General features: G+C 42.2%; 1 protein-coding gene across 1 annotated transcript; it reads left to right on the forward strand.

Moving 5' to 3' along the window:
- Nucleotides 1–11,711: 11,711 nt before the first annotated feature.
- LOC139417036 (potassium channel subfamily K member 18-like) lies at nt 11,712–25,269 on the forward strand. The gene is made up of 3 exons (XM_071166273.1): nt 11,712–11,940; nt 12,217–12,372; nt 24,412–25,269. Exons 1-3 carry the CDS (start codon nt 11,712–11,714, stop codon nt 25,248–25,250), a joined length of 1,224 nt encoding a protein of 407 aa, XP_071022374.1. The 3' UTR covers nt 25,251–25,269.
- Nucleotides 25,270–26,367: the final 1,098 nt, after the last annotated feature.

The following is a 26,367-nucleotide window of genomic DNA, read 5'->3' on the forward strand; positions in this document are numbered from 1 at the left end:
TATAGAGTTCTGTAACGACGTTCGTCTGTAGAAGGAGAAGCGGACCAAAAAGCAGCGTGGTGGTTACTCATGTTTCTTTAATGGAAAATGAACGATACATGAAATAACTTAACTCTACAAAACAACAAACGGAACGTGAAAAACCTATACAGCCTATCCTGTGACAACAAACACAGTGACAGGAATAATCACCCACAAACACACAGTGAAACCCAGGCTACCTAAGTATGATTCTCAATCAGAGACAACTAATGACACCTGCCTCTGATTGAGAACCATACTAGGCCGAAAACATAGAAATGCCCCAAAACATAGAAAAACAAACAGACTGCCCACCCAACTCACGCCCTGACCATACTAAATAAATACAAAACAACGGAAATCAAGGTCAGAACGTGACAAGTAACTCTTTGAATGGCTATTTTCATAAGTTAGTAATGGTTACTCTTAAATTGGCTAATTGCACACACACAATAATGCTTCGAGATCCTCACAGAGTACACCTTCAAAACACTGTCAAATAAGTGTCACACCAAAGCATCACTCACAGGAAAATAAATGTTTACAAAGTGGTTCTTTAACACAGGCGTCTTTCGAAATGATAGAAAGCTTGGCATCTGTCCCAGAGCAAATGAGACTTCTAAACATTATGTGTTTGGTGGTAAAGACAGAGAGCAGGCTCATTGGAAATAACTTCACGATCCGAGCTCTGTCTTGAGACTCATAATATGGGAATTAGATTGTGTTAATGGCACAGGGTCCAGCATACAGCATTGTATCTAAAGGATTGAATAGAAATCGTACACAACTCATCATAATGCAACTATAGACTTGATGGGAAATGTATATTTTCAGCACTCCAGATTTTAAAATGCTTTTGCTATTGACCTAACTTTAGAGGTTAATTCCTTCAAAGTGGTGCAGGTGGTAAAATGCAATTCTCTGGTGATGTGAGAACACATGATGGCCTATGCTTGTGACATTGCTGATACTTCAGTCAAGGTCCAGAGGATGAAAAAATAAATTACCTAAATAAACGGATTGAATTGAGATTCCCTCCGCAAGCCAATCAAACAAGCGAAATGTCAGCATAGAGACAAAGTGGAGTCGCAATTCAACGGCTCAGAAACGAGACGTATGTGGCAGGGTCTACAGACAATCACGGATGACAAAAGGAAAATCAGCCAAATCACGGACACTGACGTCTTGCTTCCAGACAAGCTAAACACCTTCTTTGCCCGCTTTGAGGACAATACAGTGCCACCGACACGGCCCGCTACCAAGGACTGTGGGCTCTCCTTCTCCGTGGCCGACGTGAGTAAGACATTTAAACGTGTTAACCCTCGCAAGGCTGCCGGCCCAGACGGCATACCATGTCTCATCCTCAGAGCATGCACAGACCAGCTGGTTAGTGTGTTTACAGACATATTCAATCTCTTGCTATCTCAGTCTGCTGTCCCCACATGCTTCAATATGGCCACCATTTTTCCTGTACTCAAGAAGGCAAAGGTAACTGAACTAAATGACGATCGCCCCGTAGCACTCACTTCGGTCATCATGAAGTGCTTTGAGAGACTAGTCAAGGATCATATCACCAACACCTTACCTGTCACCCTAGATCCACTTCGATTTGCTTACCGCCCCAATAGGTCCACAGACGATGCAATCGCTATCACACTGCATACTGCCCTATCCCATCTGGACAAGAGGAACACATATGTAAGAATACTGGTCACTGACTATAGCTCAGCATTCAACACCATAGGACCCTCCAAGCTCATCATTAAGCTTGAGGCCCTGGGTCTCAACCCCGCACTGTGCAATTGGGTCCTGGACTTCCTGATGGCCTGCCCCCAGGTGGTGAGGATGGGAAACAACATCTCCACTTTGCTGATCCTCAACACTGAGGTCCCACAAGGGTGCATCCTCAGCCCCCTCCTGTACTCCCTGTTCACCCATGACTGCGTCAAGATTGCAGACGACACAACAGTAGTAGGCTTGATTACCAACAACGACAAGACAGCCTACAGGGAGGAGGTGAGGGCACTCGGAGTGTGGTGTCAGGTAAACAACCTCTCACTCAAAAATCCCAGAACCACATGGGGGGACCTAGTGAATGACCTGCAGAGAGCTGGGACCAAAGTAACAAAGCCTACCACCAGTAACACACTACGCCGCCAGGGACTCAAATCCTGCAGTTGCCAGATGTGTCCCCCAGCTTAAGCCAGTACATGTCCAGGCCCGTCTGAAGTTTGCTAGAGAGCATTTGGATGATCCAGAAGAAGATTGGGAGAATGTCATATGGTCAGATGAAACCAAAATATAACTTTTTGGTAAAAACTGATGAAACGTGGCTGGGTCTTTCAGCATGACAATGATCCCAAACACACCGCCCGGGCAATGAAGGAGTGGCTCCGTAAGAAGCATTTCAAGGTCCTGGAGTGGCCTAGCCAGTCTCCAGATCTCAACCCCATAGAAAATCTTTGGAGGGAGTTGAAAGTCCGTGTTGCCCAGCAACAGCCCCAAAGCATCACTGCTCTAGAGGAGATCTGCATGGAGGAATGGGCCAAAATACCAGCAACAGTGTGTGAAAACCTTGTGAAGACTTACAGAAAACGTTTGACCTCTGTCATTGCCAACAAAGGGTATATAACAAAGTATTGAGATAAACTTTTGTTATTGACCAAATACTTATTTTCCACCATAATTTGCAAATAAATTCATTAAAAATCCTACAATGTGATTTTCTGGATTTTTTTCTCATTTTGTCTGTCATAGTTGAAGTGTACCTATGATGAAAATTACAGGCCTCTCTCATCTTTTTAAGTGGGAGAACTTGCACAATTGGTGGCTGACTAAATACTTTTTTGCCCCACAGTATATCCACAGTAAAACGAGTCCTATATTGACATAACCTGAAAGGCCGCTCAGCAAGGAAGAAGCCACTGCTCTAAAACCACCATAAAAAAGCCAGACTACGGTTTGCAACTGCACATGGGGACAAAGATGGTACTTTTTGGAGAAATGTCCTCTGGTCTGAAGAAACAAAAATAGAACTGTTTGGCCATAATGACCATCGTTATGTTTGGAGGAAAAAGGGGGAGGCTTGCAAGCCGAAGAACTCAATCCCAACCGTGAAGCACGGGGGTGGCAGCATCATGTTGTGGGGGTGCTTTGCTGCAGGAGGGACTGGTGCACTTAAAATAGATGGCATCATGAGGCAGGAAAATTAGGTTGATATATTGAAGCAACATCTCAAGACATCAGTCAGGAAGTTAAGCATACTTCCAAAGTTGTGGACAACAAAGTAAAGGTATTGGAGTGGCCATCACAAAGCCCTGACCTCAATCCTATAGAACATTTGTGGGCAGAACTGAAAAAGCGTGTGCGAGCAAGGAGGCCTACAAACCTGACTCAGTTACACCAGCTCTGCCAGGAGGAATGGGCCAATATTCACCCAACTTATTGTGGGAAGCTTGTGGAAGGCTACCCAAAACGTTTGACCCAAGTTAAAGAATTTAAAGGCAATGCTACAAAATACTAATTGAGTGTATGTAAACTTATAACCCACTGGGAATGTGATGAAAGAAATAAAAGCTGAAATAAATTATTCTCTCTGCTATTATTCTGACATTTCACAGTCTTAAAATGAAGTGGTGATCCTAACTGACCTAAGACATGGAATTTTTACTAGGATTAAATGTCAGGAATTGTGAAAAACTGAGTTTAAATGTATTTGGCTAAGGTGTATGTAAACTTCCGACTTCAACTGTATGTATATACTGTATTTTATACCATATATTGCATCTTGCCTATGCCACTCTGCCATTGCTCATCCATATATTAATATGGATATATTCTTATTCCATTCCTTTACTTAGATTTGTGTGTATTAGGTAGTTGTTGTGGAATTGTTAGATTACATGTTAGATATTGCTGCGCTGTAGGAACTAGAAGCACAAGCATTTCACTACACTCACAATAACATCTACTAACCATGTGTATGTGACCAATACAATTTGATTTGATTTGATACAAATGTATACCTCATTTGATCAATTCCTGACACGTTCTACCCAAGCATGAGAACATTGGCAACGAACAAAGAGTTTAAAATACTGTGGCCCCACCAGGCTAGAAGCTGAGGCTATAGCAATCATCCAACATCAAGAAGCACGTCACCTAATTCAAACAACAGCTGACTTACTTCACTAATAAAAGGTTTGTCTGAGAGTATATGTCTGCTCCAGACATAAGAATGTGAGCAGCCCGAATGCCGCCTTACTTGGCCGTTAAAGCCACCTATCAGAGCCTTGTGATTCTGAAACTCACTGATCTCTGTTTATACCAGTCTTAATTTCAGCTAAATATTTACAAAGTTAACATTGACCAGACATTAGCTGTTAACACAATAGGTTGTTTTATATGGTAAGAGCTCTTGTAGCTTTCTCCAGGTTTACTACTCACATACTGGGATGTGTTCGGACAGTATGTACAAAACATACAGTGCAAGGTTTACATTGAACAGTCGTTGATAATGGTTGAGGGACAAGCTATCGGAGTTGAGAGTATTCAAGCTATGGAATAATGCACACTATAATTAAGTAATTCATTGTTGAGTACAAATGAAACACTTTTATGGTGATTGGGATCCACCAGACTGATCAATTGCGATTGTAGACATAGTGTGACACAGCATGTCACAGACTACAGCAATGTCTGTGTATGATCCTTTCAATTGATCATTATTCATTGGACCATTGTATGATTGTATGATGCTCAAATGTGTATGATGACCATACAGATAGTGCAGCAAGTTTCACAGTAAGACCACTTCTCATCTGAATTATTGTACAGTAGGCCTATATGTACGCCCACTGAAGGATGTTTTGCAGAAGTAGTGCCATGGGGTCTGAACTCTTAATGGTTTGGTATTCACCTGGAGAGTAGCCTATATGGTCAGGCTCAGAGAATTCACATGGTCAAATTTGTCCACTTACCTCTTAGGCCAGGTTAGGATTCTTCTTAGGCCTAACAATTTTCTTACAACTGTCTGCTTTAACCTTTTACTGCATTGGGCTAAATCAGGGTCACACAGAGTGTTTCTTGGTCTTAAACAAATCTACTTTGAAACAAAAGTATACACCTCACACACATGGTTATGGGCTTAAAAAAAGTACCATGTCAGATTACATTTTTACTTTGCATCCCAAATTACACAGTATATATATCACAGAAGACTGAAATACAGTATAACAAAACCATTATGGTATCGGCTTTCGTGTTACCATGTATTATTATTATGGGTCTCATCCCCTGTATTGTTATTACAGGTCTCGTCCACTTGTATTGTTATTACGGGTCTCGTCCCCTGTATTGTTATTACGGGTCTCGTCCCCTGTATTGTTATTACGGGTCTCGTCCCCTGTATTGTTATTACGGGTCTCGTCCCCTGTATTATTATTATGGGTCTCATCCCCTGTATTGTTATTACAGGTCTCGTCCACTTGTATTGTTATTACGGGTCTCGTCCCCTGTATTGTTATTACGGGTCTCGTCCCCTGTATTGTTATTACGGGTCTCGTCCCCTGTATTGTTATTACGGGTCTCGTCCCCTGTATTATTATTATGGGTCTCATCCCCTGTATTGTTATTACAGGTCTCGTCCACTTGTATTGTTATTACGGGTCTCGTCCCCTGTATTGTTATTACGGGTCTCGTCCCCTGTATTGTTATTACGGGTCTCGTCCCCTGTATTGTTATTACGGGTCTCGTCCCCTGTATTGTTATTACGTGTCTCGTCCCCTGTATTATTATTACGGGTCTCGTCCACTTGTATTGTTATTACGGGTCTCGACCCCTGTATTGTTATTACAGGTCTCGTCCCCTGTATTGTTATTACGGGTCTCGTCCCCTGTATTGTTATTACGGGTCTCGTCCCCTTTATTGTTATTACGGGTCTCGTCCCCTGTATTGTTATTACGGGTCTCGTCCCCTGTATTGTTATTACAGGTCTCGTCCCCTGTATTGTTATTACGGGTCTCGTCCCCTGTATTGTTATTACGGGTCTCGTCCCCTTTATTGTTATTACGGGTCTCGTCCCCTGTATTGTTATTACGGGTCTCGTCCCCTGTATTGTTATTACGGGTCTCGTCCCCTGTATTGTTATTACGGGTCTCGTCCCCTGTATTGTTATTACGGGTCTCGTCCCTGTGTTGTTATTACGGGTCTCGTCCACTGTATTGTTATTACAGGTTTCGTCCCGTATATTTATTAGAGGTTTCCACCTCGGACGAAGTCGGACGTTTACATACACCTTAGCCAAATACATTTAAACTCAGTTTTTCACAATTCCTGACATTTAATCATAGTAAAAATTCCCTGTCTTAGGTCAGTTAGGATCTACACTTTATTTTTAAGAATTATTTATTTCAGCTTGTATTTCTTTCATTACATTCCTAGTGGGTCAGAAGTTTACAGACACTCAATTAGTATTTGGTAGCATTGCCTTTAAATTCTTTAACTTGGGTCAAACATTTTGGGTAGCCTTCCACAAGCTTCCCAAAATAATTTGGGTGAATTTTGGCCCATTCCTCCTGACAGAGCTGGTGTAACTGAGTCAGGTTCGTAGGCCTCCTTGCTCGCACACGGTTTTTCAGTTCTGCCCAAAAATGTCCTATAGGATTGAGGTCAGGGCTTTGTGATGTCCAGTCCAATAACTTTGTTGTCCTTTGCCATTTTGCCACAACTTTGGAAGTATGCTTGGGGTTATTGTCCATTTGGAACACCCATTTGCCACCAAGCTTTAACTGATGTCTTGAGATGTTCAAATCAAATCAAATCAAATCAAATTTTATTTGTCACATACACATGGTTAGCAGATGTTAATGCGAGTGTAGCGAAATGCTTGTGCTTCTAGTTCCGACAATGTAGTAATAACCAATAAGTAATCTAGCTAACAATTCCAAAACTACTACCTTATAGACAGACACAAGTGTAAGGGGATAAAGAATATGTACATAAAGATATATGAATGAGTGATGGTACAGAGCGGCATAGGCAAGATACGGTAGATGGTATTGAGTGCAGTATATACATATGAGATGAGTATGTAAACAAAGTGGCATAGTTAAAGTGGCTAGTGATACATGTATTACATAAAGATGCAGTAGATGATATAGAGTACAGTATATACGTATACATATGAGATTAATAATGTAGGGTATGTAAACATTATATTAGGTAGCATTGTTTAAAGTGGCTAGTGATATATTTTACATCATTTCCCATCAATTCCCATTATTAAAGTGGCTGGAGTTGAGTCAGTGTGTTGGCAGCAGGCACTCAATGTTAGTGGTGGCTGTTTAACAGTCTGATGGCCTTGAGATAGAAGCTGTTTTTCAGTCTCTCGGTCCCAGCTTTGATGCACCTGTACTGACCTCGCCTTCTGGATGATAGCGGGGTGAACAGGCAGTGGCTCGGGTGGTTGTTGTCCTTGATGATCTTTATGGCCTTCCTGTGACATCGGGTGGTGTAGGTGTCCTGGAGGGCAGGTAGTTTGCCCCCGGTGATGCGTTGTGCAGACCTCACTACCCTCTGGAGAGCCTTACGGTTGTGGGCGGAGCAGTTGCCGTACCAGGCGGTGATACAGCCCGACAGGATGCTCTCGATTATGCATCTGTAGAAGTTTGTGAGTGCTTTTGGTGACAAGCCGAATTTCTTCAGCCTCCTGAGGTTGAAGAGGCGCTGCTGCGCCTTCTTCACAATGCTGTCTGTGTGGGTGGACCAATTCAGTTTGTCTGTGATGTGCACGCCGAGGACCTTAAAACTTACTACCCTCTCCACTACTGTTCCATCGATGTGGATAGGGGGGTGTTCCCTCTGCTGTTTCCTGTGGGGCCCCAGTGTTGAGGATCAGCGGGGTGGAGATGTTGTTGCCTACCCTCACCACCTGGAGGCCCGTCAGGAAGTCCAGTACCCAGTTGCACAGGGCGGGGTCGAGACCCAGGGTCTCGAGCTTGATGACGAGCTTGGAGGGCACTATGGTGTTAAATGCCGAGCTGTAGTCGATGAACAGCATTCTCACATAGGTATTCCTCTTGTCCAGATGGGTTAGGGCAGTGTGCAGTGTGGTTGAGATTGCATCGTCTGTGGACCTATTTGGGCGGTAAGCAAATTGGAGTGGGTCTAGGGTGTCAGGTATGGTGGAGGTGATATGGTCCTTGACTAGTCTCTCAAAGCACTTCATGATGACGGAAGTGAGTGCTACGGGGCGGTAGTCGTTTAGCTCAGTTACCTTAGCTTTCTTGGGAACAGGAACAATGGTGGCCCTCTTGAAGCATGTGGGAACAACAGACTGGGATAGGGATTGATTGAATATGTCCGTAAACACACCAGCCAGCTGGTCTGCGCATGCTCTGAGGGCGCGGCTGGGGATGCCGTCTGGGCCTGCAGCCTTGCGAGGGTTGACACATTTAAATGTTTTCCTCACGTCGGCTGCAGTGAAGGAGAGTCCGCATGTTTTGGTTGCGGGCCGTGTCAGTGGCACTGTATTGTCCTCAAAGCGGGCAAAAAAGTTATTTAGTCTGCCTGGGAGAAAGACATCCTGGTCCGTGACGGGGCTGGTTTTCTTTTTGTAATCTGTGATTGACTGTAGACCCTGCCACATACCTCTTGTGTCTGAGCCGTTGAATTGAGATTCTACTTTGTCTCTATACTGACGCTTAGCTTGTTTGATTGCCTTGCGGAGGGAATAGTTACACTGTTTGTATTCGGTCATGTTTCCAGTCACCTTGCCCTGATTAAAAGCAGTGGTTCGCGCTTTCAGTTTCACGCGAATGCTGCCATCAATCCACGGTTTCTGGTTTGGGAATGTTTTAATCGTTGCTATGGGAACGACACCTTCAACGCACGAATCAGCGTATTCGTCAATGTTGTTGTCTGACGCAATACGAAACATATCCCAGTCCACGTGATGGAAGCAGTCTTGGAGTGTGGAATCAGATTGGTCGGACCAGCGTTGAACAGACCTTCTTCCAGCTTCAATATATCCACATAATTTTCCTACCTCATGATGCCATCTATTTTGTGAAGTGCACCAGTCCCTCCTGCAGCAAAGCACCCCCACAACATGATGCTTCCATCCCCATGCTTCACGGTTGGGATGGTGTTCTTTGTCTTGCAAGCCTCCCCCTTTTCCTCCGAACATAACGATGGTCATTATGGCCATTGTGTTCTATTTTTGTTTTATCAGACCAGAAGACATTTCTCTAAAAAGTACAATCTTTGACCCGATGTGCAAACCGTAGTCTGTTTTTTTATGGAGGTTTTGGAGCAGTAGCTTCTTCCTTGCTGAGTTGCCTTTCAGGTTATGTTGATATTGGACTTGTTGGATATAGATACTTTTGTACCTGTTTCCTCCAGCATCTTCACAAGGTCCTTTGCTGTTGTTCTGGGATTGATTTGCACTTTTCACATCAAAGTACGTTCCTCTCTAGGAGACAGAACGCGTCTCCTTCCTGAGCAGAATGACAGCTGTGTGGTCGCAAGGATGAACTAGACTGGTGGAGGTCTACAGTTTTTTTCTGAGGTCTTGGCTGATTTCTTTTGATTTCCCCATGATTTTACCTTTATTTAACTAGGCAAGTCAGTTAAGAACAAATTCTTATTTTCAACGATGGCCTAGGCACAGTGGGTTAACTGCCTGTTCAGGGGCAGAAGGACAGATTTGTACCTTGTCAGCTCGCGGATTTGAACTTGCAACCTTTCAGTTACTAGTCCAACGCTCTAACCACTAGGCTACCCTGCCAGCCCTGTCAAGCAAAGAGGCACTGAGTTTGAAGGTAGGCCTTGAAATACATCCACAGGTACACCTCCAATTGACTCAAATTATGTCAATTAGCCTATCAGAAGCTTCTAAAGCCATGACATGATTTTCTGGAATTTTCCAAGCTGTTTAAAGGCACAGTCAACTTAGTGTATGTAAACTTCTGACCGATTGGAATTTTGATTCAGTTAATTATAAGTGAATTAATTTGTCTGTAAACAATTGTTGGAAAAATTACTTGTGTCATGCACAAAGTAGATGGCCTAACCGACTTGCCAAAACTATAGTTTGTTAACAAGAAATTTGTGGAGTGGTTGAAAAACGAGTTTTAATGACTCCAACCTAAGTGTATGTAAACTTCCGACTTCAACTGTATATACGTGTTTGTTTTGGGCTTCGTCCCTGTCATGTTCATGACGTACTCTATTTTGGGCAGAGAAATAAAATCCCTCTATTTCGTATTCCTGTGCCTGTCTCCTACATTATACAACAGGACATGAAGAACAAGAAAAAACTAGTCTGAGAATAAACCCTTTGTTGGCTCTTACCCGTACTCAATCACTTATCCCCGCATAGAGCAGCAACAAAGGCTCCTACCCATAGAAGGTTCTTCATTGCCTGTCTCGCAAAATTGGACAACCTTCTGGTAGGTTAGTTTCGTTACTTGTGTTTCGGTGAACCCCCGCTCACATGATGAAGCACCTTGCTTGAGACCTTAAAACACACACCCATCCATGCAGTCCTTTCGGACCTTGGCAACAGTCTCAAAAGACTTTGAATGGACCGTCTGACATTGTGCACCTTTTAATGTGATTTGTTGGATTAAACAGGACAGGATTAATTGAAAGCTAAATACAAACATTTAGAGTATATTTCTTGCTTCACAGAAGGCTCTTTGTTTAGATGTAGGATCTTAATTTGATCACTCTGTTGCAGAACATTTCTGCAATGCAGGAAATGTAAAACTTATAGTGTATCTGCGGTTTAAAAAGGCTTCTGAAGTTTGTAATTTCTGCTTTTAAATGTTCCCTTACACAAAATGTATCAACCGGAGGAGGCTGGTGGGAGGAGCTATACGGGCTGATTGTAGTGGCTGGAATGGAATCAATGAAATGGAGTCAAACACATTGTTTCAGTGTGTTTGATGTGCTTATACATTTCCACTGATTTACTCCCACCAGCCTCATCTGGTATCAACCCTACAAACATGTTCATGAATTATAATCCACATAATAATTAATTTTCCTGCTGTAGCAAACTGGTTCAAATTAAGATCCTACACCTAAACAGGTAATATCACAACTAAGTAAAGCAGTATGCCTATTTTGTCAATGTTTTAGGCAATGGTCATAATTCACCCAATGATTTCCATTGTGATTCACAGAAGCAGAAGTTTGTTGTAAAGTTTGTAGGGTGTTTTTAATGCAGTTTTGTCGCTGTGCCTTGTAGGGAAATGCCTGTTTTACTGGCTGGAATTTGACAAGCTCCAGTTGTTCTTCTGAAACAACAGCTGCATTCATATGGGGCTAGCTAAATATAGATGGCATCAACACCTGTCGCTCAATGCTCAAAAAGGCGAGGGGGCAAGATCAAATTGTGTTTACTGATTAAAATGGCAATTGCATTATCCAGTTAAGGAGGCTTTAATGTGGAATCAAGTACAAAACGAATAAATGTCCTATTTTGTGGAGTTTCAAAATAGCCTACCTGAGAGATGAAGTCAATAGCACTTGTCTCCCGGGGGACTTCAATTTGGTGTTTGCTTAATGCGGGGGGATGGCGGACACATATCATTCTGCGCTTCTCGCCGTCGGACGGTCTTGACAGCCTTGCCATGGAGAGAGAATTTGGCATCACGTTCCAATAGCTCTTCAGAGACTGCAAGATGTCGTTGGCATTGGGTAAAACACGAAGTTCGATAGAGAATTCCAAAAAGTGTACTTCAAAGCTATGGAAGCTGTTTCCTCACGTTTTTCTCATACTTTCACTCGTCGGATATGCCGCCTTGGGAGCGGTGCTATTCTGGTGCATTGAGGGGGGGAGTGTGTACAAAACAGAAGGGGAATATCATGAGTTTTTGGGTAAACTGTTGCGCACAATTCAAAATTATCCAGGTAAGGTAAATCAATCAATCAAATGTATTTATAAAGCCCTTTTTACATCAGCCGATGTCACGAAGTGCTATACAGAAACTCAGCCTAAAAAGGCCAGAAAGCTAGATCGATGTTTATTATTATTATTATTGTTATAACTTGTTATAATATAGGGCTACAGTCTTTGTATATGGGGTGAAAATAGGATTTTTACATTACACTTTTTTTATGTATTGTAAAATTTGTTCAAAAATGTTTACGATTAACTTCATTCAAATAACTGCCTTTTATTTACAGGTAATTTGTCCAGCAATTCTTCTCAAGAACAACATTTGGTGAAAGAACTAGAGAAAGAAATCAACGGGGGGTTCAAGTCCATATGGCTTCAACATCCAGAGCGATGGACATTCTATCCATCCCTGTTCTTCTGTTGTACTGTATTCACAACCGTGGGTAAGTCATCTAAATTACCAACTTTTAAGTTAAGTTTCGTCTTAAAGTTAAAAGACATGCAAAACAAACACAAAATAGGCCTAATTAAGATAGCACATTAGGCCTACAGTATACTAAAATATAATTGTGCTGGTGTTGTAGACCATTTGCAAATTTTTTGGGCTCATTTGATTCTCTTTGTAAATGTATAGCCTCATTAGAACAATATAGATAGATACTATCAATTGTTATGTCTGGTTATGGATTGTTATGCATGGTCACCACTGATATAGATTGCCTCTAAGCAACAATGGCTTTCCTGTCAAAATGAAGCCCACCTGAAATAAATATCCATGGATTTGGAACACCAGGCATGATGTATTATTAGTACAATGTCATTACTATGTTTTTTTTTTTACAAATAGGACACTGTCTCTCTCATCTCTTTAGTCATTGAAATTTCCACCACATTAAATCATGTTGTTGGCCTCAGGCTTGATGAACTTTGGTCTTAGTGTGCTGTGTGCCATGCTCACTGAGTGAACTGATGTTATCAGGCTGTAAATGAGAGTGGATCCGCTCTCCATCAATCAGCAGTCAACCATGAAACAACGGTTTTGGCCAACAGGGATTGAACATGTGATATTTTGTGGATTTGTCTATCTGTAATTGCTACCATAGCGGATTTGACTCCTCCCATACCTCCCTGATAAATAGTTTGTCATTAAATGGAAATACTGTGGAATACACATTACACATTTGTGCATGTCACATCAGAGCATTTCATGGACAAAGTTATCAGTAGTATTAACAGATCGATGTGTAAACATTTTCCCCAAAAAGTCTGGACTGTAGTACGAATTCATATCCATCTAACCCTTATCATTTGTCAAATGAATTGTTAAAACAATGGTTGGCATTGACATACTTGTATCTAGTAGCACATGCAATGTCGATATACATAGAGTAGATTACCGCGTTCCCTAAATTAAACAAATTTGGTTTCTTGACCACCTCCCATACAATTATTTTCCAGAGGAAACCATTTTTTTATTGAGTTTAAAATGACTGCATTAATGTCAAATAAATGAGCCTTTCCGGGGACAACAGGAATGAGCTATAATGGCAGTATTCAAAACCAAATTAGTTAAATGGCAGAAGACTGTGTTAGGGATGTTACTATGTTATTCTTACACTTTATAAAACTTACAGACATAAAAAACAGTTGGCTGTGCTCTGCATTCATTCTTGCAAGCACCTTGTGGCTCTCATCTGCAGACAGCTGCTGCAAAGAATGGGGGGGGGGGGGGGGGGTTGCCATGTTCTGTGTGCTTTTCATGTGTCAGTCCCTGGTGCAGGTTCACGCTGGGCTCAGACCCTCTCTGATTGCGATGATCACCACCAGGGACAAAACCGCTATTTTGATTGCACCTTAAGATGAAGATGTCATATAAATAATTGAAATCAGAGGCTGTGCCCATAAGATTAATACAGGAGTATTTGTGTCTTAAGATGTGCCTATATACATAATATGAACTGTCAATGATATATGTGGTCATTGACTATACAACTACTACCATCTTGAGGGAGTGTGAGGACAATGTAATGTATGTCCAGTGGTTAAAGTAACAAGATAAGATACTGGTTAGCCTTCTCTTTCAACGCTCCTTTAGTGAAGAACATAGATCATTGACCTGGCCTCACCCCCAGTCTTGACTTCACTCAACAGCCATTTCAAGCCACAGCTTCAGCATTAGTGCCTAGCCGTGATTGCTAATGGACCATTCCCATCAACTGCATTTGCAGACAGTTTTTCACACATGCATATTATGTAGTTCTTGTTCAGCATTGTTCTGAATCTCGAAACGTTTAATGTATCAAATCAAAAATGTATTTGTCACATGCTTCGTAAACAACAGGTGTGGACTAACAGTGAAATGCTTACTTACGGGCCCTTCCCAACAATGCAGAGAGAAAGAAAATAGAGAAATAATGAAAAGTAAAACTGTAATAATAGAGAGAATTTTAACTCTGCAATAATACTATAGATACACAATGAGCAACGATAACTTGGCTATATACATGGGTCGATGTGCAGGGGTACGAGGTAATTGAGGTACATGTAGATACAGGATGTGCATATAACAACCCCGCTTTTACGCTACTGCTACTCTCTGTTCATCATATATGCATAGTCACATTAACCATATCTACATGTACATACTATCTCAATCAGCCTGACTAACCGGTGTCTGTATGTAGCCTCGCTACTTTTATAGCCTCGCTACTGTATATAGCCTGTCTTTTTACTGTTGTTTTATTTTTTTACCTACCTATTGTTCACCTAATACCTTTTTTGCTCTATTGGTTAGAGCCTGTAAGTAAGCATTTCACTGTTGTATTCGGAGCACGAGACAAATAAACTTTTATTTGATTTTGATTTAACTAGGAATAAAGGGACAGATAATAAACAGTAACAGCAGCGTATGTGATGAGTCAAAAAGGTTCTATGCAGATAGTCCGGGTAGCTATTTATCAGTCTTATGGCTTGGGGGTAGAAGCTGTTCACGGTCCTGCTGGTTCCAGACTTCGTACATCAGTACCATTTGTCATGTGGTAGCAGAGAGAACAGTCTATATCTTGGGTAGCTGGAGTCTTTGACAATTTTTAGGGCCATCCTCTATACAGTTGGCAAGCCATACACCATTCAACAGGATGATTTTCTAGTGAGCTGTATTGAACCAAACATTTACCGATCATATATCGGAAAGTGAAAAGGGAGAGGTTGCTAGATTCCATTTGTTATTTTCTAATGTTGTGGGAGTACCTGCAGGGGAAGTTCACACATTTTTACATGTAGGCTTCTTTTCACTCTTTCTGTGATTGTAGTTGATCCCCAAAAACGTTTTTTTTCCCTCCATATTTTGTTTCATTACATATACAATTGTCATCACTTGCCATTGACTACAAGGCATTATGCAAATGTTGCTAAAACATGTTGGAAAACACTCAAACACTCCAAACCAAGTAATATTACATCAGAATCCCATTTCGAATGACATCTCTGCACTCTATTTTTTTGTTAATGTTCCACTTTATGTTCATAAAATACATTAGGAAGTCTGTTAAGGTCTGATATATGATAGCTATCATGGTCCATTTATGTTGGGGTTAATGGCTAATAGCTTGGTCGGCAAACAGGAAGGCCACAAATTGCTGAAGAAAGTCCCTCGAAGACCAAAATGCATTTCACATCACCAGAAGCAGATTAGAGGTCTCAAGACGGACTTCTTTCCACATTATTGATAATTATTGCTTTCTAGGTTCCAATCTCCAAGATCACCACAATATATCCTTATGTCACGACTAGAAAACCACAATGGATCTCATCTCAACTATTTTTCCTCTTTCTCCCTTTGTCATCAAATTGTAAATGATTGAGCTTGTCTGACATGTTGTTATTATACATGTGTTGTTAATGCTATGATTTGCGTCTATAGTCACTCTTATGAAGCTTCACTGTTCCATCATGAAACCATCATTACCAGGGACACTCTCTCAATAGTCTTGGATATCCCAGACCTTGGAGTATCGTAAACTAGGCAACGGCACAAGGTCTGGGGAGGATGTCCGCCTCTCTCTGACATTTCAAAAGGGAGAAAAAAAATCAGGGTAGGGTCCTTTTCAGACAGACAACTCTCCCAGCAAATCACAAGTTTGGGTAGGCGGGGCTTAAAATGCAGGCGGGAATTGTGCTCATGTTTAGCTCATTGAGGTATAGTAAGAACTGGAGACTGCATCCAAGACCTTTGTTTTCAAGGTTATCTACTCATGTTCACATGTGCCAATTTATGGACCGTCTATATCCGGATTGCATCCGGTTTATACCGAACAACATCACATGCTAGCACTCAGTGTGCACAGGAAGCAGCGTGAGCAGCGACGACATCATCACGTAATCCAAAAATATAACGAGCGCGCTGAGAGTCGAGAAGCAAGTTCAGGGAGTGAGTGTTTTAATAAGTAAATGAAACAATAAACACGAAACACAAACAAGACACCAACATGAAAACAGAGTCAATAACACCTGAGGAAAGAACCTCGGGGAGTGACAGACATAGGGAAGATAATCAAGGAGGTGAAGGAGTCCAGGTGATTGTCAAGAGGCGCAGGTGCGCGAGACGATGGTGACAGGTGTGCGTGATAATCAGCAGCCTGATGACCTGATGATCTAGGCTGGAGAGGGAGTATACGTGACAAAAAAACATGGCAGACATTGGATGAATTTTGAATCTCTTCGGCTGTGAAAAAAATGTATTGGCCTCAGCGACAATTATTAGAATAATTCAATTGATGTTTTGTGCACAAAGGTGATGACTAAAGTGTCTTAATAGGAATTTTCTAATCTGACTTCTCTATGTAGCCGTGTATGAAAATTGTCTTTCTGGGCCAAGCATCAGTTAAGCTGCAGTACCGAAGCAAAACTGTAGGAGCAGTCGAAGCTGTGCTTCTAGACCGGCACCCTGGTCCCTTGGTTTAACTAGGGCAAAATGCCGTTACGGCACTGAGCAAATTTCAGGTCTGCTGAGCGCAAACTTGAACGTTCTGAAAATCCTGTGCAACTTCCAGCGCTTGTTTACTGTGAACACTGAGGCTGTGCCACCTTTAAGTTACAGTTTTGACAGTGGCCAAGTAGGCTACTGTGGCTATTTGATCATAATGTAGACCTACCAGAGTGGACTACCATAAAAAAAACAATGGAGAAAATGCATCCTATAACATTTGAGCTGTTCTATCATTCAGCCTTCAGTTGCAGCCAATGTGTGGTGTTCAATGTAGGGCCTACGTTCCATGAGACTTTTGAAAAAAAGCATGCAGGGCTTGACATTCACCTGTTTTATCCACTTGTCCTTCAGACAAGTAGGTGACTGAAAATGTTGTTGTGTTGTTTGATGCAAGAAACCACTTTACAAAATAAAATACATTATTATTTCCATACTATTATTACAGTGTCTAGTTTGAGAAACAGACACCTCTCAAGTCCTCAACTGGCAGCTTCATTAAATAGTACCCGCAAAATACCAGTCTCAACGTCAACAGTGAAGAGGCGACTCTGGGATGCTAGCCTTCTAGGCAGAGTTGCAACGAAAAAGCCATCTCAGACTGGCCAATAAAAATTAAATATTTAGATGGGCAAAAGAACACAGACACTGGACAGAGGAACTCTGCCTAGAAGGCCAGCATCCCGGAGTCGCCTCTTCACTGTTGACGTTGAGACTGGTGTTTTGCGGGTACTATTTAATGAAGCTGCCAGTTGAGGACTCTCAAACTAGACACTCTAATGTACTTGTCCTCTTGCTCAGTTGTACACCGGGGCCTCCCACTCCTCTTTCTATTCTGTTTAGAGACAGTTTGCGCTGTTCTGTGAAGGGAGTAGTACACAGCGTTGTACGAGATCTTCAGTTTCTTGGCAATTTCTCACATGGAATAGCCTTAATTTCTCAGAACAAGAATAAACTGACGAGTTTCAGAAGAACATTCTTTGTTTCTGGCCATTTTGAGCCTGTAACGAACCCACAAATCTGATGCTCCAGATACTCAACTTGTCTAAAGAAGGCAAGTTTGATTGCTTCTTTAATCAGCATGACAATTTTCAGCTGTGCTAACATAATTGCAAAAGGGTTTTCTAATGATCAATTAGCCTTTTAAAATGATAAACTTGCACTAGCTTACACAACGTGACATTGGAACACAGGAGTGATGGTTGCTGATAAGGCCTCTGTACGCCTATGTAAATATTCCATTAAAAATCTACCGTTTCCAGCTACAATAGTCATTTACAACATTAATGTAGTATCTGGGATCTACATCGGTTTATATTAGTTACTGTGCGGTTACTAAGCAGTAATGCATTACGGCAGTGTTACGTTACTACACCTAATAGGAAATGCACATGCGCACTGGAATGCCGGGAACTGTAGAGCACGAGGTGTTTTGACTAAACGAAAACTAACTGTACTCCCGTCTCCTGCCTGGTCATTTCTCCACAACACAAATATTACAGTGGCGACGAGGTGATTAAACTACATAAACGGACATTGCTTGAAGGGAAGAATGTTACGTGAGTAATGAAACTCAAAATAATTATGTAATTCGTCAGTTATTTTTTATTTTCTTTCGCCAGTAGAGAAGGCTAAGCACTGCTAGCACTGCTAGTACAGTATTCAGGAGCTGCCAAGTAGCAAGACTATTGGAGTCCAGAATAGCGACACTGCCCTCTGGTGGTTAAATAAAATAAACTGTCATTGAACCCATTGGAATTAGTCGATCTCAGTGGAGAAATATTGTCCAAAAAAAGGAAGAAGGAACGTAACATTACGTACATTATTACAAATGAGTGCAGTGAATGAAGTAATTGCAGAAACTTCTGAAGTGAAGAATTAGATGAAAATTCAGAAAATTAAGGAATATAAGGAAACTGAACAATTAACTGTGAAAATGGCAACCATTGGTCGAGTACCAGAGTTTGAGGCTACAAAAGAGGATTTTGATTCCTATTTGGAGCGTTTTGAGCGTTGGCTGGCTGCAAATGAAATCAAAGATGGAAAGAAAGCAGACGTATTTTTCAGTGTTTTGGGTCCAACTGAGTATGGATTGCTGAAAGGTCTCATTGAACCAATGAAAGCAGTGGAGTTGAACTATGCAGAACTGACTGAAACTCTTTCAAGGTATTTCAAGCCTAAGCCAATTCTCATTGCAGAACGTTTCAGATTTTACCAACGTCACCAGAGTCAACAGGAAACCGTGGCTGACTACATCCTTGCTTTGAAAAGGCTGGCAAGTACATGTGAGTTTGCACGATTTCTTGATGATGCTCTCCGAGACAAGTTTGTATGTGGTCTCACAAGTGAAGCATATCACAGAAGGCTCCTGTCAGAGAAGGACCTGACCTTTAAGAAAGCCTGTGATATAGCACTTGGACTCGAGCTTGCCCACAGGGATACTATTGAGCTATCGGGACATGCAGAACGTCAGAAAGGTGTTCACAAGGTCAGTGATGCACGTGGTGAAAAAAGCTCACAAAAGTCACACTTTTTTCAGTCCTGTCCTCAAGGTTACACAAGAACAAAGCAGCCCACATCTCAAAGGTCTAAGCCAAGTTGCTACAGATGTGGGGGATATAATCATCAGCACAGTGAATGTCGATTCCAAAATGAAAAGTGCCACAATTGTGGAAAGGTTGGACATTTACAGAGAATGTGTAAAAGCCTCAAAACGCACAGCAAGAGCGCACAAAGTGTCAGACGCAGCACAAGAAGAGGAAGGTACAACTGATACAGTAGTGGAACTGTTCACAGTGTACACAGCTCAACAACTAAAAGATGGAATCTATCTCAACATGGAGTTAGAGGGAAAACAGGTTCAAATGCAGCTGGACACCGGAGCGTCTGTATCTCTGGTTCCAGAGAGACTCTACAAAGAAAAACTGAAAGAGTGCCCTCTTCAGCCCGCGTCCATCCGCCTTTCTTCATACACTGGTGACACTATTCCTGTGTTAGGGCAGATCCAGGTACCAGTCCGGTATGAGGGAAAGGAGTGGACGCTACCGCTTGTCATTGTTAAAGGAGAAAAATCAGCCTTGCTAGGCAGAAACTGGCTACAAAAGATCAAGTTGAACTGGGGAGAAATCTTCAGTCTGAGAAATGACAAACCAGTGAGTCAGGCTACACTCACTAACATGCTGGAGAAGCACAAATAACTTTTCAAAGATGGCTACGGTGAAATACAAGACTTCACAGCAAAAGTCAGAGTGCAAGAAGGAACCAAGCCTATCTTTCACAAACCACGTCCAGTTCCCTATGCTCTTAAGGAAGCAGTAGAGAAGGAACTGGACCGCCTACAGGAAGAATAACATAATCACGAAAGTAGCGAGGAGCGACTGGGCCGCTCCGATTGTTGTAGTCCCAAAGAAAGACAAGACTGTCAGAATGTGCGGTGACTACAAGGTCACAGTAAATCGCTGCATACTACCAGAGGAATATCCACTACCAAATGCTGAAGATCTGTTTGCCACTCTAGCTGGTGGGAAGGTTTTCAGTAAGCTGGACCTGGCATTCGCTTATCAGCAACTGAAGCTGGATCCGGAGTCAGAACAGTATCTGACCATCAATACACACAAGGGGCTATTCAGATTCAATCGCTTGGCCTATGGAATCTCGACAGCTCCAGCGATATTCCAACACACAATGGATCAGATCTTGGACGGTATAGACAATGTTGTTTGCTTCATGGACGACATCCTCGTGTCAGCACCAAACATTGCAGAGCACATTGTAGTGCTGGACAAAGTGATGTCAAGACTGGAGAAATACGGAGTGAGAATGAAACGCAGCAAGTGTGAGTTCCTCCAGGACTCAGTGGAGTATCTCGGATACAAGATTGATGCACAAGGCCTGCACCCAACCAACAGCAAGGTGGAAGCAATCGTAAATGCAGCAGCACCCACAAATATCTCAGAGCTGAGGTCATTTTTGGGGCTCCTGAACTATTTCGGAAAGTTTGTGGCAAACTTGTCCACATTGTTGCATCCGCTGGAATTGGTCCCCACAATGCGAAGAAGCATTCAAGACTTGCAAACAGCGTCTGCTAAAGCGCAAGTGGCTTGCCCACTATAACACAGAGATGAAGCTGAGACTCGCGTGTGATGCATCTCCATACGGAGTAGGAGCCGTCATCTCACATGTTCTACCGTCAGGTGAAGAACACCCTATTGCATTTGCATCACGGACTCTGTCACCAAGTGAGAAAAATTATGCTCAAATTGAGAAGAAAGCTCATGACAGACACTCAAAGAATGTCAGAGAATTCAAAGAGGAAGAGAGGGTGATGGTACGTGATTTCAGACACCCTAAGCGCCTGTGGAACTCAGGTGTGATCTTGCAACGCAGAGGACCTTTGACTTACCAAGTCCAAATTGGTAATCGCCAGGTCAACGTTCATGTGGATCATCTGCTACGGTCCAACGCCCCAGCAGAGACATCCCGAGAGAACAAGAACAATAACAACCCCCAGGACTATTCTCCTGACTGAGGACGTACGGGAGAGACAGAGCCTGACCTTCCACCCAAACCTGGCCCACCACAGGAAGCCCAGGAGGAGCGGAGATATCCTATTCGACAGCGAAGGGCACCTCAAAAGCTTGACCTGTGAGTTGAGCTGGTTAAGGAGGTAACGGACAGTAAAACAAACACTTTAATATGTCCTAGATAAAAGGAAAGGAAAAGGACATTACCTGGGTTAGTTATTAGGACACAAACTCCATCTTCGGGGCAGAATAATCCCCTGGATTTGTGCTGGGCTCTGAAAAGTCTGCTTCAACCCAGTAGTTGAAAAATGATTAAGAATGCATTGTTCAGATATTGCATTAGTAGTTACCTAACATATTTACCTTGTTATCTGGGAGTTAAACACTATGGGGGAGGAGTGTAGTATCTGGGATCTACATCGGTTTATATTAGTTACTGTGCGGTTACTAAGCAGTAATGCATTACGGCAGTGTTACGTTACTACACCTAATAGGAAATGCACATGCGCACTGGAATGCCGGGAACTGTAGAGCATGAGGGGTTTTGACTAAACGAAAACTAACTGTACTCCCGTCTCCTGCCTGGTCATTTCTCCACAACACAAATATTACAATTAACAAAGTGCTTTTTTTTTTCAAAAACAAGGACATTTCTAAGTGACCCCAAACTTTTGAATAGTAGTGTATGGTCAAAAGACTATACCGCTATACTATAAATGGAAATAACTTGTTTTGATATAGACATTGGCATTGAGGGCTTCCGCCATTTAAATGTAGTCAACTGGGTGGGGATTCCTATGGGTTGGGAGTGATCAGCCAATGATCAGAGAGCATTGTCTATTTCAAATTGGGTTGCGTATAGTTCGTAAACCAAAGACTAAGGTAATATCTAGGAGCCAAGACCGTTACTGTGCTCTGCTATACTGTATCCTACTGTACTGTTCTCTACTGTACTCTACTGCTCTGTGCTCGAGTTTACTCTTCTTGCGTTTCTAACAATTGAAGAAAGGGCCCATGAACTATTGATCTAGTGGTCTTGGTCTGTAGAGTACAGTACAGTAGGGTAGAGCACAGTAGAGTAGGGTACAGTAGAGTAGGGTACAGTATAGTAGAGCACAGTACGGTAGAGTATAGTCGAGAATAGTAGAGTAGGGTACAGTAGAGTACAGTATAGCACAATATAGATGTCTGTTTTGGCCAAATAGATGTCAATGTTTGTCCACTACCCACATCGTGGTCCTCTGTAGTAGAGGTCTGCGGAGAACTGATTTTTTAGTACCGTTTTTTTTGCCAACACTGACCTGCTCCTGCCAGATCTCAGCCTGCAGTCCCACAATGTTAAAATTACACATCTTCAAAACCACCCTTATGCATTATAATGTGCAATGAATGCATGATTTCATAAGACATTTTCTAGTTGGAATTAAGTAATGGTATTAAAACAAACTCCAGTGTAACCCATTTGAAGCAGCCCAGACAAAAGTCACTGCAGACAGAATATTAAAAAAAGAATGAATGAGTTCACCTCGTAAACTTTCCAAATCCAAACGCATCTCAACTCGAACTGTCAGTAAGAGAAAGGTAAGGCAACAAATAGGCTATTGATAGGCTGACTAGTGCCCAATCATAATATCCATTATTTCATTACCTTTAGAAAATTATTAACAACATACTTTCCAGTGAGAACTGCAAACGGATTGCTTTTATAATTCCTTTTAGAATTTATCACAAGTGGCCAAATAAACTCAATCATATCGGAGAATTGTTTTTGCCAACACTTTTTGAAGCAGACGTGCGAGCCGGTTGTGTAACGTGAGCCCCAGTTAGAGACGGGGAGAGGAGAGGGACACATGCAGCCAGAATGAAATCAAATCAATTGTTATTGGTCACATACACATGGTTAGCAGATTTGATTGCGAGTGTAGCGAAATGCTTGTGCTTCTAGATTCGCCAGTGCAGCAATATCTAACAAGTAATATCTAACAATTCCACAACAAATACCAAATAGAATGATTAATGTGATGGATAAGTGGTTTAATAACAATTCAAAGCGCATTTAAAACAGTGATGCAACCATTATGAAATAATTTAGGGGACAAAGTCTTGGAAGAGTATTGGCGGTTCCAAACTTCTTCCACTTAAGAATGATGGAGGCCACTATGTTCTTGGAGACCTTCAATGCTGCTGACATTTTTTAGTACCCTTCCCCAGATCTGTGACTCGACACAATCCTGTCTCGGAGCTCTACGGACAGTTCCTTCGACCTCATGGTCTGGTTTTTGCTCGGACATGCACTGTCAACTGTGGGACCTTATATAGACAGGTGTGTGTCTTCCCAAATCATGTCCAATCAATTGAATTTACCACAGGTGGACTCCAATCAAGTTCTAAAAACATCTCAAGGATGATCAATGGAAACGGGATGCACCGAGCTCAATTTCGAGCCTTATTGCAAAGGGTCTGAATACTTATGTAAATAAGGTATTTCAGTTTTTTTGCAAACATTTCTAAAAACCTGTTTTTGCTTTGTCATTGTGGGGTATTGTGTGTAGATTGATGAGAGAAAAAATAATGATATCCATTTTAGAATCAGGCTGTAATGTAACAAAAGGTGAAGGGGTCTGAATAATTATTATGGCTCTAAACTTCCTCCCCCCTCCATCCTCACATACTTTGTGCCCCTTATAAAAGAATGGGTGTATGATGCCCCTGAATGCCCTTAGAGAGAAGCATCAGCAAATCCAGTATTAGAAATGACCGACAGATGGCAGCAATAGATCTAAAACCATGTTTGACAAACTATATTCTTTCAATCTTCTGCTCATATTTTTTTGTGTTAGGAGCGGACATTTTTACAATATAATTTGTGGTTAGACACAAAATTATTGTTGTCGATAAAGAGAATATTTGGATACGAGAGGGAAATAAGTAAGCTACCTGTATGATTCCATACCCTGCTGCTCTTCTTGTCTCAGGTTATGGAGAGATCTATCCGGTGACCCTGCCTGGTAAGGTGGTCTGTATCCTGTATGCCATGGTGGGTATCCCCCTCATGCTCCTGGTTATCACAGATGTGGGAGACCTCCTGGCCATGCTCCTCTCCAGGGCCTACTGCCACCTGCACACTCTTTTCGGCAGGTTGCCCCAATACGGCCGCTGGTCCCCCTCCCAGGACACAGAGAAGCCAGGGCACGGGGGCCAGGGGGGCTTCCAGGACGGGACCTATACCTTCAGCCACGAGGTGGTGGTCCGGGAGCCCATGGACATCCGACAGGTCCTCCACAGCCAGCAGTCTGTGAAGCGCAAGTCCATCCAGCTGCGAAACAACACAGAGATCTTCAACCGCATCATTGCACGGGAGAACTTCAACAGGCAGGGCCCACTGGTGCGGAGCCTTTCCTGCCCTGAGCTGGACCGCATGCCCCCCTTGCCCAAGGGCTTTGCCATCTGGGACTTCACAGGCATCGGGGACAATATGGACAAGCTGAATGTGCCGCTGCTCCTCATCCTGGTGGTGGTGTTTGCCTACATCCTGTTTGGAGGCCTCATCCTGCCCCTGTGGGAGACAGAGTTCCACACCTTTGACGCCTTCTACTTTTGCTTCATCACCCTCACCACCATCGGCTTTGGTGACATCGTGCCCAACCACCCCAAGTACTTCATGCTCACTTTTGTCTTCATCATCATGGGCATGGCCATCATGTCCATGGCCTTCAAGCTGGGCCAGTCACGCATCGTCAGCTGCTACCGCCAGTGCATGCGCTGCATCAGCGGGGGGATGGTAGAGAGGTTTGATGAGTTGGGGAGCGACTGAGAAAAAGGATTTCGGCCTCCACCGGGCGGCTCAAGAGTTTTAGGGTTATGAGGCCCTGCCATTGTGGGTCCAAAAAGCGCTAAGCACAAACTTCTGTACGGCTGACTTGGGAACAGTGTCTAGCTCAGTGGGGTGCAAAGCTAACCCTTGAGCTGACCCCTCATCATTAGCTTGAGCAAATGAAAATGTGCATGTGCCCAAAGCTTAAGCAAAATTATGTGACTTATGTATGTGAGATTTATCTTACATGTCTGTTGCCCGAATATAGATATGCACTCTGTCTGGATATATTTATCCAACAAGTTACTTATACTATCTATGGTATGTTGTCTACAGTTCAACCTGTTGGTCCAATATTCTACCTTTGATTGAGGATGGGGACATCCCAATCTACTGTTGGTAGATTTGACTGAAGCTGCAATGACTCTTGCATTGGTTAGAATTGTTTATGAGTCTTTGTTCAAGTTGTGAGAAGTGCACATTAAAGCTTTCACCTGCATTTTGGTAGCAGTTTATTTTTACAGTACTGTACCACTGTTATTTCTTTACCTTGTATTTATTATCAATGTATACCTTTTGGTGCTTACTTAAAATAATTCAACACAATTAGTAGCTATAGTACCTGGTACCAAATGGTTATTGTTGTGTATGTATCATGTATAAATACTAATGTATGTACGGTAAAATGAAGTACTACCAATAAGGTTTTTTAAAATTGCCTTCTGTGTTCATTGAGCTAAGGTGTCTGTTATTAAGGTAGTCTTTGACTGTGTGCTTTTTATGTGCCAGCAGTATCTCCTAACATGCAAATATAGTAGGGAAATGGAGAAATATGAGAAATGCATGTTTGTTGTTAATCACCCTGCATGCATAAGCTTATGCTGTCTAGCAAACTGTATATTCTGCTTTCACATCACCATTAAAACACGTTCAGGTCAATGTGTGGTGTCTAAATATTTTATGAAAGAAATGACACGAGACATCGTGAGACATTACTCACACAGTATATTCCAAAGAGCAAAATATGATATGCTTATATCCTTTTAGTATGTCAGCAAATTCTCAGAGCACAGAAAGAAAAAAGAAAGGTAGAGAGTGGTCTGAAAAAATGCCCATA

This window comes from Oncorhynchus clarkii, chromosome 1 (genome assembly GCF_045791955.1).
Source record: "Oncorhynchus clarkii lewisi isolate Uvic-CL-2024 chromosome 1, UVic_Ocla_1.0, whole genome shotgun sequence".
Taxonomy (NCBI): Eukaryota; Metazoa; Chordata; class Actinopteri; order Salmoniformes; family Salmonidae; genus Oncorhynchus; species Oncorhynchus clarkii.

Bases quoted from the DNA above. Each gene is read 5' to 3' on its own strand.
- LOC139417036 (XM_071166273.1), top strand. From the start codon at position 11,712: ATGTCGTTGGCATTGGGTAAAACACGAAGTTCGATAGAGAATTCCAAA. The intron at 11,941-12,216 runs GTAAGGTAAATC...TTTTATTTACAG, and splicing joins CACAATTCAAAATTATCCAG to GTAATTTGTCCAGCAATTCT. The intron at 12,373-24,411 runs GTAAGTCATCTA...TTCTTGTCTCAG, and splicing joins TACTGTATTCACAACCGTGG to GTTATGGAGAGATCTATCCG.